The 14157-nt window shown below is 38.6% G+C and overlaps 1 protein-coding gene across 1 annotated transcript in view; it reads right to left on the reverse strand.

Moving 5' to 3' along the window:
* plce1 (phospholipase C, epsilon 1) overlaps positions 1-10522 on the reverse strand; it is a 79396-nt gene extending 68874 nt beyond the window's left edge. Inside the window, exons 1-4 of the mRNA XM_037691434.1 lie at positions 10445-10522; positions 9336-9989; positions 8826-9224; positions 8370-8573 (exon numbers count right to left, since the gene is read on the reverse strand). Of these exons, the coding sequence (XP_037547362.1) occupies positions 8370-8573; positions 8826-9224; positions 9336-9944 (1212 nt within the window). The 5' untranslated portion in view covers positions 9945-9989; positions 10445-10522. The remainder of the gene's footprint in view (positions 1-8369; positions 8574-8825; positions 9225-9335; positions 9990-10444) is intronic.
* Between the last annotated feature and the right edge of the window lie 3635 nt (positions 10523-14157).

A 14157-nucleotide genomic window follows, 5' to 3' on the forward strand; every position in this document is an offset into this window, starting at 1 on the left:
TAAAGGCATCTAAGTTTTCAATAAAACTTTCTAGTAGCCACAACGGTTAATATTTTATTCTTGTACATTCTGTCTGAACACAATGACACAATTGTTAAGTTGCTTAACTGTTGTGTGTCACTGGCAAGAATGAAATCAAACGCATACTTGAGCCACATTACCGACAGCTCACAGATAAAACAGGTGCTTCTCAATGACATTTCCTAATGCCTGTTAGTAATGATGTGCTAACAAAGCTAAAACCATTTCCAAAAAATCATAATGAAAGCATTTTTCTTGCACCATATCACTGTTTTATGTCAGTATATGATAGAAGACTGGATGAATGTGCTACAACAAAACAAAACGTAAGCAAAAGTTGAACAATTACTGCGAGTGTTGGCTAACTCTGCCTTGTAAGTATAATTAGACACTCTTAAATTCTTATCAGTGCTTGTTTTTACTGTGTACTGCGTACGGGGTCCCGTTTGTCAAGTTACCCAGTCAAAAATTAACAGCAATATTTTTGGTTTATGCCTTTCAGAAAAAAAAAATAGATTTTTTTTCAAAGTCATATTTTCACCATGTTATTCATACATTTATAAATGTCATAGTTCCAAACTAACTATTTAACTTACAAGCTAAATATTTAGTTTACAAACTAAATGCTTAAATATTTAGTTTGTAAACTAAATATTTAGGGGTAAATTAAATATTCAATTTATAAGATAAATATTTATTTTCCAAACTAAATATTTAATTTCCAAACTAAATATTTATTGTCCAAGCTAAATATTTAATTTCCAAAGTAAACATTTAATTTCTAAGATAAACATTTAATTCCTAAACTAAATATTTAATTTGCCAATAGCTCAGACCTAAATATCTATTTTCCAAGCTAAACATTTAATTTCCAAAATTAATTTGCCAACTAAATATTTAGCTCAGACCTAAATATTTAACTTGCAGTAAACATTTAGTTTAGAATGGCTAAATAAACCAAAATGTTGCAGTTAACTTTTGACTGTGTAACTTTACAAATGGCACCCCATAACTATGTGGTCCATTAAAATATGTCATATTTAACAGGTGGTGAGTTTAACTTGCATATAGTGAGCACTATTGTGTGTTGTTGTGTGGAAATATAACCTTAAAAGGCAAAATTTAAAGACTGTGACTATCGATTACTGTTTACAGAGGCAAATCAATCAATAAAACTTTCATTTATGACACCGTCTGGAACCAGGTTAATGTTTTCAACCGGATATTTGCTGGACATGTTATCTCTAAACAGTCACTTTTAATAAAACACTAGTCATTAACAACAAGCAAGGTGTGTTTACAGAATGTATGACCTGAATTAAATATATGAAACATTTAACTAGCAGCAACATTCGCCAAAGGCTGTAGGTTTTATAGTGGTGTTTAAGACCGACAGGTGATGTTTGCTCACCTGGGCTGGCGAAATGAGTCAGAATGAACAGTTTGCAGCGCAAAATGAAAGAAAAAAAATAGTTTTTGAGTAAAAATGAGCCCATAAAGCAACAATTTGGTGATCCCAGTAACTGAACTAGAATGCTCTTCCTAATCTCACTTTAAATTGAAGTTTTTAGCAGGTATGTCACCAGAAATAATCCTTATGAACCTTTGATTTTATTTGTTCAAAATTGACTATTTTGCTTTTTATTGATGCTGCCGTAGCGCCAGTGAATCCCTTCCTACAATGTTGGGTGTCATTGTGAAGCTTGGGGCATATATCCCTTTTTAAATATAGGAAGGAATTCCCGATGACATCACTCCAGACCAATAAAAACTGTTTTCTACACAACACTCTTGTAAACAAATCTAGCTTGTGCTACATTTCATAATTTCAACAGACTGTATATAATGTTGATGCTCTTCAGATGGAGAATTTGAAAATAATAACTTAATATTGTAAAAGTTCCTTATTGTCGCTCATTTTGCCAGCACAGGTCACTTTTTTTGTTCTTGTAATCTTCTCAAACCGTTTGTTTTTCTTTTGGTATTAAATTAATATTAAGGGGTTTTGTCTGAAAGTTTTTCTTTTGTTAAACATTTTCTTTAGTCCTTCTACCTATTTGTTAAGCTACTCAGCAGAGATGTTGAAATCATGTAAGTATAAAGAAAGCATTTAACTTCATAGGAGAAAAAAAATGCTGTGTACACAAAATATTCAAGAAAATGTTTCATTGTAAATAAAAGCTTCAATTACCTGAATGTTTGCAGCCTGACAAAAAAATCCAAAAACATTTTTTCATAATTAGTTTTTTTAATTGCATCCAAAAAGGGCAAACTTGAAACCACTTGAGAGGCATAAGACTTCATTAAGGTAATTGTATTCTTTTCTGTTTTAAACATATTTGAGTTACAATAAAGTGAATCTGACTCTGAATCTGGGCACCACAGCTCATCAGTAGAGTGATTGTCTTACAAAACAGAAAGATTGGGGGTTTAATTTTCCGCCCTGTTCTGGGTTAAAGTGACCTTTAGCACTTAATCAAATTCTTATGAATAAATAAAATGATTTCTCGGCCACGCCCACTTCTCCGCTGCAGAGTGGATATGACACGCTGCACGAGGAAGCTTCTCCTGCAAGCTGTGGGCTGCACACAGGTGCAGTGGGTGCTAAATAATTTTAAATAGTTTATTTTAAATAAAAAAATTAAATGCCAATCATGCGGCTCATCCATGTCATGTCCAATCTTATTTTGAAAAACCGCAATAGAGCGAGTTCGCGAAAAACGAACCGCGAAGTACTACTGTATATATATGTTACACAAAGGATAACAGCTTATAGGTTGATTTGACCTAGTTTAGTGGCTCTTCAAGCGGTTTAAAGAGAAAAAAACACTCATATTTTACTTACAAGAAGACTTTTTTCTTTTTTTCTCATATTACCAGGAAAAAGCAAACAGCTCAGTAAAAGAAACATGAGAATCCTTGACTGAAGGTTAAAATTATAAATCTAGTCTTCACAAAGGAGACTTTCTATGTAAACTAAAAACAAAACTAAATATTTGTGACTGTACGGTGCAACTACAACTCCTAACAAACTCTCAAGGGGTGTAAGATGTTTGCTAATATGGGGAACGCAGTCCTTGAACGACAGAATGCGCCAATTTAACACACTTTCCCACCATAAAACAAACTCAATTTGAACTGGAAACTTGCTGGACTTGAACCCATGACAAGAAATTCTGGGGAAAACAGGAAAGCAGAGAGCATCCCTAGAGAAAAGAATGAATGATTGTGTCTAAAAACTGCTGGAAAGCTCTTTAATAGGAAGTCAATGTTTGCTTTATTTAACTCAGTTGGTCACTTACAGCTTGACATCAATTTGAGTTGAAAAGAACCCAACTGGGCTCTAATTGGTGGAGTTCACAAGGCTAAACAATGAAATCCTTCAGTGTAGGAGAACATTTGATCCTGTAGCAGAACTGAGGAATGTATTTCAGTGTTAAACCAGTGCAGTCTAAAGAAACACTTTTCTACTGTATGTACACAACAGGCAACTTATTTTGCTCATTTACTGTTAAATCTGTCACATCCCCTGAGAAACATCCTGCAATCTTAGGACAATGAATAAAAGCTTTTTGGAGAGTTTGTAAAGTTCCAAAAACATCTCAACTCAACTACCTTTAGGATCCACTTTGAAACTCATGAGCCAAAAAATAATTACGTAACAATTTTACACATTTATGTTGGTAGAGATTATATCCAGATAGATTTGAGATGCTTTATTTTGAAATTAAGACAAAATAATCTACAGCAAAGGTGATTTCAAGTCGCTTACATCAGGATATCTGCAGGTTTCAGCAAGACTTTTTAAGAGCCTTTCTACAGTGACTTTTTAATGCTACCTAGAATGAAATTTAAGACCAACAAAGCTATAAATACAGGCGATGTTTGGAGGATCCTGCTGCATTTCAGCCAAGCACAGCATGTGTCAATGAAACACATTCAAGTTTAGTTTTTGTCTGTTTATTGAACATTAAGTGATATTCAGTGCTTTCTGGTTCAATAGCTGCGTGTATAAGTCCAGTTATTTGGTTGGAAACATCCAATAAGAAAAAAAATCTACAGAATACATTCATGGCATGAGGCTCAAATGTGTTTTAATCTCCAGTTTAGCCTTCAAACACAAAGATGTCATCCAGCCAACTGTTAATACATTTGCACTAACACATTAGGGGGCCGAGATGGTGTAGAGGCAGGGCAGCCGGCTTGGGACCCGTAAGTCCCAGGTTCGATCCCCAGTCACTGCACATCACGTGGCGCCTCTGGGCAGCACGCCTCATCCCCAAAATGCCTCCCAGGCGCTTTCAATAGCTGCCCACTGCACCACCTGGTGGCGGATGGGTTAAATGCAGAGACTAATTTCGCCATTGTATGGAAGCATACAGTGCTGACATTGTGATGACATTATTATTATTATTATTTAGTTGCAGAATAGCTAGCCAGCAAGCTCCACCCAGAATCCCCCCCCCCCCCCCGACCAAGATTCAATCTAGCAACATTCTCGCTGAGAGGCAGCTGTTCGACCACTGTTCCACAGTCCCGCCCAAGTTGGTAAAGCTGTTGCCTCTCAGCGAGCAGGTCACTGGTTCAAATCCCAGCCGGGGGCCTTTATGGGTGAAGTTTGCCTGTTCTCTCGGTGCATGCGTGGGTTTTCTCCGGGTACTCCGGTTTCCTCCCACAGACCAAAAACATGCAGGTTAGACTGATTGGTAACTCTAAATTGTCCCTAGGTGTGAGTGAGAGAGTGAATGGTCGTTTGTCTCATTTGTCTCTATGTGTCCCTGTGATGGACTGGAGACCTGTCCAGGATGTCCTCCGCTTTTTGCACAGTGACTGCTGGATATGGGCACCAGTGACCCCTGTGACCAAAAAAGGAAGAAGTGGGTAAAGATAATGGATGGATGGATGGATGCTCATTTAATACTATTAATTTTCATATTTGATCATTTATTGAGTTACATTGATCAGAGTGGTTAGCTCTCAGTGTGGTTGTAAATATAATCAAATCTAGCTCATCAAAACAGCCACAACACCTTGTTGGTATTAAAACACCATGTAGAAATGAATTTAGCAGATATTTACTGTATGATAAACTACAGTCAGAGAGAACTTCTCGAGTTTGAGGGGAAATTTTAAATTAAACAGAGACATCTCTGCTATAATCTGGTGCATTTAAATATTTCTCTTTTAGCGTTAATATTTAATTATAAGAACTAAAGCAGCAAGACGCAGCCTCCTCTTGCACCGATTCAGGCTGTACACTCCTGAAGCAGCGTGCTCTTTCTCTCTCGGACCTGAAGTTTGGTCACACGTGCAGGTTGCACATGTCTGAACGATGCTGACGACACTCAGAACTCAGTAACGTTTAATGCAAAGTTACATTTTAGAAACAAAAGTCCCGGGGAGGTCGGGGGCGCAGTGCGTGAGGAGGGAGTGGGGTGATGGTGTATCAGTTCTGGCATCGCCCCCAGCTGCAGTGAAATGGTCACCTGCCAACACAAACTTGTAATATGTATACATTTGATAATTCATTACATCCGTTAGGGTAACGAGGTGACCTCCATGGAAAATATTCTGATTGGAGCTTTCACCTGCAGTCTCTCTCTGCTCTGGACTCATTATAAATCAAAGAACCTGGCCCGCCCTGCTCTGCTCTGATTGGGTCAAACTGTGCCTCTGGTTGTCTTTATTGGTTGAAAGCAGCACCACTTTAATTCATGTATCAATGGCATTAACAAGACCACCACAACATCTCCCCCTCATTTTAACAGATATCGGAAATTCGTTGTGGCGATGGAGAACTTTAATCCTTCCTGCCCCGACAAATTCTAACACCGTTGAGTAACGTATTTAAAACCAATTAATGTTTTAAATGAATTTAAGACTTTTAAAAATGTTCTAAGGATGTGTGGACACCCTCTAAATATAAATAAGCATGGGGAAAAAAAAGAACATAAATTTTACCGTCTTTGTATTCCTGTCTGTAACAAACCTCCTCCATACGTTTCTGAATTCTCTCCAATGGGATTGTTTTCGTTTTCCCTTCTAAAAATCTCATTTTCTCCATGGTGCCACCATCCCTTATTCTCATTTTGTCACTGTTGTTCTCTGTGTGTCCTTTGGCTCTCTTCATTAGTTGTAGCAATAAACACACAAGGCCAAAGGATAGCTCCAAAAACTCCTGTAAGTGGCTCCTGCCGCATAAGAAAAACACCATATAGAGGATTGTGTAGCATTACGTGTGTATGCAGTTATGGTTTAAACATTCCTATTTTCTTTTTCAAGACTTCAACAAAAAACTCTGCTCCAACTAATCCAACCGATGCTCATTTGTTGCACACGATTGTCAGTGTTTCTCTGGCGACTCTTTCTTGAATGAACTTTGATCATGTTTTCACAAGCAAAGTCCTGGCAACTCCTCCGTTTTCAAAAAAGCTCATTATTAGGCCTTCAGTCCCTGAACTTCACTCTGCCTGTATTTCTACAACCACAGCGGGTTCATAAAAACAGTGCGGCACAGTTAGAAACCACACTGCAGCATTCACATAAGTGTGTGTGTTTTTATGGCGTGTGTGTATGAACTCCCCTCCTCCACATGAGAGACTCTACACAGTGCTTGGCTCTGTTGCAGCCATGCAAGAAACAGTAAAAAGTCAAGCACATTTCCATTCTGTGCATACTTGTACACCAGTGTATAAAATCTCATCATATGAAGTAAAATATAAAAATATTCAGTCACGTGCACGCTCATGTGACTGCCTATCTCCTTTGCATGCAACACCTGTGGTAGCCTAATTGTTGGATTCAAGTGTTCTCATTCAGAATTCACATTTTTGTTTTCCACAAATTTTTTCTGCAGTCTCTTCTGTTTCCTTTGTGCCATTTTAACCATTCATAACTTAAAACGTCAGAACATGAGTGCTATCATTTTTAGCTTTTGTAATTTTAAAACTTTTCAGAATATTAATCTTTATTTACAAAAATTTCCCTATAGAAATTAAGATGCCTTCAATTCCTTCAAAGATTTAGCTTTTAGCTTACCTTTTACTACACTTAGCAAGCTTTTTGCTACTTTTAACTTATAGCTACCATTGTGCTACTCTAATTCTACTGTTAGCTAGCCTTTTGCTAACCTTTTGCTATATTTAGCTAATGTTTTGCTACTTTTGGCACTTACCTAGCAGTTTGTTTCTTTTAGCTTTAAAATAGGGCTTTATTCCTTTAAGTTTTAAGCTAGTGTTCTGCTTCTTCAAATTTTAATTGCATTTTTTATTTCTTACTGTATTCTGCTGTATGCGAGGAAAGAGTTGCATAAACTGTAAATGACTGCCACAAAAAAGATTAACCACCTTCTTTGATAGGTTGTTATGTTTGGAAAAATAGCATGTAATAGTCCACTAATCTAGTGCGTCTCTCTCTGTTTCATTACTTTCGCCTTTCATCACCGTCTGCTGCACTCTGTCTCCCTAATTCATCCTTCGTTCAGTTTCTATAGCTGTAAATTTAACACACATGCCAACTCAGCTCAGTCCATTTACACATGAAGACAGACAGGCGCACACAGGAGTCATAGTTATAGTCTGTCAGTAGTAAGGGTAACAGAACCAACAGAATAAATCATTTTCCACAGCAGAGGCCTACCCTGAACAAAGAGGCTGTGTTTAACAGCTTTCTCAGTTTGTGCGCACATACCTTGTGCCGGTTAATTAACATATTCCCTCGTACAAATTATCCATCGTCCATGCATTACTGGCAAAACATTTGAACACAAACACAGGCATAACGTAACCAAATGTTTTTCCTTGGACTGACCCAAAATGTTTTCTGCAGGTTTATTCTGCACTTTAAACCACTCGTGGTTTGACTGAGTTGGAATTTGGCCACAAAAAAAGGGAGAAAACAAAGAGCAAAGCAGAAAGTGGCAGAAATCATCAATCAAACCTTTCGTGGCATTTTAAGTCCACTGACAAACACAAAACTGCAGTAATTCTTCTTTATTTCTACATTTCTTCTAAGAATAAACCAGATTCCAGTATTTAAAAAGACTGAGCACAACTTGCTGCTGAAACTGTGTTAAACTTGTTAAAAGATCTCTGATAAGACTTGGTTTAAAACAAATATGAAAAGCATATTGAATTTCAGATTCCCACAGAAGACCTTTAGGAATTCCTTTTGAGATAAACTAGTTCAGTTCTCCATCTACAAAGACATTTATTGGCAAAGTTTGGGGTTTTAAGAGAAGCTTTCCTACAGTGCTGACCTTGAAAGAACTTTTACAGCACAGAGTTCTGGTTTTGTCTCTAATTAGTCCTAACTTTTGAATTACTGAAGGCATTAGTAAAGTATTTTACCTGATGCAGACTCACTCCACTGAAGCGAAGCATCTCTCTGCGGCCTCTAAATTCTTCTCCGCGCACTAAAATTGGCCACATATCCTCCTTGCTGGGATGCCAGAACCTGTTTTCAACAACGACCGTGCAGACATCCTCAGAGATTCGACCCGATGGCAGAGTTCTGACAATGGCTCTGGTTCCAGTACACACCGACTTGGTCACCTTATGGAAAGAAAGCAATTCAGACCTTCTGATCACTTCAATAAAATCACAAAATGGCAAAAAATGCCTAAATACATTTTCGATTGAACAAGTTCAAGTAGGTTTTATTGTCATTGGCATCACATGTGGTACATGAGGTGGAACAAAATTGTACACACAGGGTCCCAGTTACATCCAACAATAGCATAGCAATAGCAAATTTCTTCATGACATTGTTTAATAAACTGTATTTGCACTAAAGTACAATCCCACCTTTTGATTGTTCTTGAAGAATCGTCTCACCAGGACAGTAGAACGTTCTTTACGGTCCCTGACGAACTCTGAAGTATCCAACAGCATCTCTCCTCCCTCCTCATCACTGCTGCTGCTGCTCCCACCACTGATGCAATGCCTGGACCCTTCCGAGGATGATCCCATGTTTGTCGTCAGGATTTCTAGAGACGCGGGTCGAAGGAATAGTTTCTCCAAGTTGCACTTGTTAACCCGCTGCCTTTTGTTGAACCTCCCTAAACTTGAATATCCATCTTTGAGGCAGTGCCGGGATACGTGTCCATTTTGGTGCCGGTGGCTGAGAAGAGGGGAACCACTGGGAGATGACACCAATGAGCTTGGCTCGCTCCAGGGACTGCCCTGAGAGGAGATGTGAGATATCTACAAAACAAAATATAAAAGCATAAAAAAGGATAATAAAGTTACCGTACAGCTGATGAGTCATTTAATAGTGTAGAAATGTGTCCTTTGTTTTAGCTAACACCTTGTTACCTTGTGGAAAGCCAGCATAGACACAGGCAAACTGCCGCGGCGGATGTGTCTCTTGTTGGTGCAAGAAGAACCAGAGTTGAGGTGACGACACTGAGTGGGACTGGAGCTGGGACTTGGACTGGACATGGAACTGTGGCAAGAGTAAGCGTTTGTGCATGTGGAAGAGCTTGACAGGCCACAGGAGCAGTGAGTGCTGCCAGTTTTGTTCTCTTTTGAATCCACAAAGTCTCCAACGTTTTCCAGTTTCCATAAAGATCCCTCGGAACGTTCTTTAAGTTCTGGAGTTTCTCCTCCAATATTCTTCACGGTCGACCGCTCAGCAAAAAGTTTTTCTTTTTCGTTCAGAACTTCAGCGCTGTATTTAAAGTCTACGTGTTCTTCAGCCATAAACGTCCCCTCCACACTGTCACATGAAAGCTTTCTGTAGAAGAGAAGGGAAGGGCTGCTCCGCTGCTTTGATAGCCACAGGTGGTCAGAGCTTCGCCATGCTTCTGGACCATTATTTGCATGTTTAGCTTCTCTGTTAGGTCTGCTCCCATAGGATGGAGGTGAAGTGTTATTTGCTAACACCATGTGCTCAGCTTTAGTCTGATTTCCTTCGGTGGCCATCACGTTTCTTTGTGGCGTCCTCCTTGGTCCCTTGTCTTTCTGCAGCTTTGAAAAAGATAAAAAAGACAATGTAGTTAATTATACTTTGAGACAAATGTCAGATGGAAGAATAACTTTATGAAATACTAGGCAAACACAAAAAATAAATACGTTTTAAAAAAACAAAATGCCACTTATCAGCATTCATAATGTAACATTCTGAATCATTTATGTCATCCGTAATGGTAACAAATGAAATATTTTGGATTTGCCAGTAAGTTAATGTGTCACGGGGAAATTTGTTCACACCATTTGTCACTATTTGCTTGCTAAATAACAACTCTGTAATGCAAAGCTAAAACTCCTCTTCGTTTCCATTGTCTAGGGATGTCCGTCTGCGCAGAAGCAAACTTCAACTTCCAGTAACTAAAAAAAACATGTCCATAAACTGTGCACTCTGTGCATGCGTGTTGTGGAAACAGAAGCTTGTGCAGCTGTACAACCAGCTGATAAAAACCCACCGAGTTGACCCTGGAGGTCTGAGGAATTTCCTTGGTAGTACGGTTGCAGCTTACAAGAACATGCGTGAGTCCCTGTGTGCTACAGCTCTGTCTGGACCTGGATGCAGATCTGTGGTAAAGCAGTCCAGTCGCAGACCCTGAGAACCAAAGATAACACAGACACACAAGTTACAGTTCAGTTATTCACAGGAGGTATAGTGGTAGAAAAACACAAATTATAAAAGCCCTCATTTCACTAAACATATAAAATAAGCTAAATCAGTGGAGTTAAACTTCCTGAGAAGCAGGACTTTAGGTTGGAACAAGTTACCATGAAGTTTTGTGCAGGATTTTCTTTCATCATAGTGTACAGCAGTTGTGAACACTGCAGCTTTAAAAAAGGTACAAGAGGTTCATAAAAAGTCTTTATTGCAAACTTAAAAGGCTACCCGGAAAAAAACTGACCGATCCACATCCATGACACCAACAGGCTTGCCTACAGAAACGAGCCATGTTCTGGCTGGTTTTCTCACACAAAGTGTTAAAACAAATAAAGATTTAGATCCAACGCTTTTCTTTCCATGTCATTGAGGTGAATTAGAACTAGAAATAAATCAACTATGCACTTTGCTGGAAAGACACATCAGTAACAGATTCATTCACCCACAACATGTATGAAGACTAATTGTGAGGTTTTGGTGTCATTATGGTGGCCTACGATGAATTAAAAAAAGACCAAAGCCTTATAATTAAGGTAACCACAGCTCACAGTTCACTGCCAGAATGTGTGGGCTACAGATGGAATGTGGGTCTGACCCAAAAGGTGGGGGACTAGCTACACATTTAGTGTGAATGTGTTTGAAGGGGAGAGGAAACCAGACACACAGTTCAAGGAGAGAATACTGGATGTCTGCAGACTTGTTTCAAGGCTCTGTGCTACATTCACACCATTGATACAGCAAAGGAGGGAAGCAGACTCCATTTAAAACAACCTTCAAAGAATCTCTGCTCTGCAGCCGTAAGATGGCATTCCTTCGTAATTCATTGACAGAAAACTGGCCCTTGCAACAGGCACATTACAATGCACTGATCACTTTACAGCACTATCACTCGTCATGAACGGCAGGAGATCATGTAACTGCTCGTGTTCGTGTTTATTCAATCAATCTGACCACTTATATCCAAAATAAGATGCAAATCTATATGACAGAAAGTGGTTAGTTTTATAAACTAACAGAGTAAAACAAAAGACAGCAAAAACTTTAAATTGTTCCCATTTTAACACTATTACAATAGTCCCTCATTTATCGCGGGTGCTTCCGACCTCAGCACAGCATGTCATGATCTCTGCTCTCTCTGCCACCTACCAGCACTCTCGGCCACGCCCACTTCTCCGCTGCAGAGCGGAAATGACATGATGCAGAAAGGAGCTTCTCCCTGCACATGTGGGCTGCACACCGGTGTGGCAGGTGCTAAACAATTTTAAATAATTTTAAATAAGAAATCCATGTCTATCGTGTGGCTCATCCATCAATCAGCCAACTGTGTGTCATGTCCAATCTTATTTTGAAAAACTGCAAGAGAGTGAGTCTGCGAATGTCAATCTGCAAAGTAACGAGGGACTACTGTAATTTTCAAAAATTACATTTTTGGTAAGAATGGATTTTTCTGTATTTGCTTTAAAGAAAGCAAAGAATTCTTATAAGAAGTTTAAGTATAAGTGAAGTATACTTAAGTATAAGTATATTTTATAGACTGAAATTGCAGCTTGAGTGCTTACACATTATGGCATTTAACTTTAGTGACAATGATGCAATAAAGAACATTTTCACCTTATTTTTTCAATAAAGTGAACAAAATATAAAAATGATAAAGGCTAATGATAATGATGGGCAGCTGTAGCTGAGTGGTTAGAGCAATCGTCCTCCAATGCGAGAGTTGGGGGTTCGATTCCACCAGCAGTCACATGCCGATGTGTCCCTGGGCAAGACAATGAACCCCTCATTGCCTCTGATGTGTGTCCCACCGGTGTATGAAGGAGATAAAGCACTGATTAATTTTCGTACAGAAATAGTAGTCATGTATGAATGGGTAAATGAGGGCACAGTTCGTGTTGTAAAGCGCTTTGAGTATCTTGATAAGATAGAAATGCGCTATATATTTACTTCAGTTAATCATCAGGAAATTATCATTAGTATCAGAAGGTCACATTAGATTTTGTAGTACTCTAGAGAGAAAAGGAATTTCAAAACACCAACAGTAAGTTTGTTACTTTTTAATTCTTACAGTCAACTAACTGGTCCAACCAGATGTGGCGTGGCTTAGTGACAAACTGGACCCACTAGATAGACAGCACATCCTGTTCATGCTATCAGCTCAATAAAACGCTACCTTTTGCTCTCAGATTTTTAATGAGGATTGCTTCTCACTGAAAACAATAAGTACTAATTAAATATGTAAATGTATTAATGCTCCTTCTCTCTGTACAAACATATATGTCTACATTTCTAGCCGCCTGTTTTGCATGTATAACTTTAATGACACCTGCCCTTAATCTTGGGCGTATTAGAAAAGTGATCTTAATCATTTCAGACAAGTCATGGCAGCTATAAATTTGACATACCAAATTAAAAGCCATGCCGCTTCAGCTAATGTTGGGATTGTGTTGAAGTTAACAGTCTTCCCGAGGCTTAATTGTGACGTGTTAGGGCATGAGCATGTCCAATTATACTGTACGTCAGGAGGGCAGTTGTGGAACAGTGTTTTGGTTACTTGAGACAAGAAACTTCTCGCTGTAGCTTTTAATAGAGAAGATTGAAGATATGTGCTCAGTCAGCAGACGGATATACAGCTGTGCGTGTCATCAAATAAGATTTAGATCGCTCTGAATTTAGCAGCAGGGGAGCATTTCCACTTGGAGTCATCTTTTATGTAGAAAACAGCTTATGGTGTTTTACCATACAAAATGTTCATGACTGAAACTCCAAAATGTGAATGAAATCCCAGCGCTGACAGTTATCAAGAAGAGTTATCTCTCTGCAGATAGTGGAAACCTCAGCCCTGCCACAGACACACCTAACAGCTTAAAGTTGCTCTTGTCATCAGCTGAACTCTGACCTTGTTCGGGAAATCAAATGGCTCTTCCAGGATAAATGAGCCCAGGGCTATAAATGTAGACAGACTCTCGTGCAAACACACCCACAGACTGAAAGCAGGTCAGACAGAGTGGCAAGTGCACTGACCAAGAAAACCTTCCATCACTTCTACTTCACTGGCCGTATTATTATCAGAACTGTCAAAAACAAGCCGTTCGTGACATCAAACCTAACTTCTTTTTCCACTAAGAAATTATTTCACAGATCATAATCATTTTATATCCAACTGTTTTTAAATGAGTACTTACATAAAAATCATGTTTACGTCTCCAGAAGGTTTTAGAAAGCCTATTCCTCAGAGTCTTTCGGGTGTTTCAGAGTTCCTGATCACTGTCTTGTCATGAGCGTGAGACAAAGACTGAATGAAAGAAGTGTCAGCGAGGAAGATGACTCGAGGGATGGGCCTGCCACATCTGGCTCAGCAACCAATCAAAACTTTTTTTTTTTTTTACATGTTTACTTTCTTTTCTTTTTTTTTTTTACCTCAATGGTCACCTGACTGATAATAATAATAATAATAATACTTTATTTATAAAGCCCTTTAAAACAACCACAGCTGCCACAAAGTGCTGTACATAT

This window comes from Nematolebias whitei, chromosome 17 (assembly GCF_014905685.2).
Source record: "Nematolebias whitei isolate Nwh7 chromosome 17, NemWhi1, whole genome shotgun sequence".
Classification (NCBI taxonomy): domain Eukaryota; kingdom Metazoa; phylum Chordata; class Actinopteri; order Cyprinodontiformes; family Rivulidae; genus Nematolebias; species Nematolebias whitei.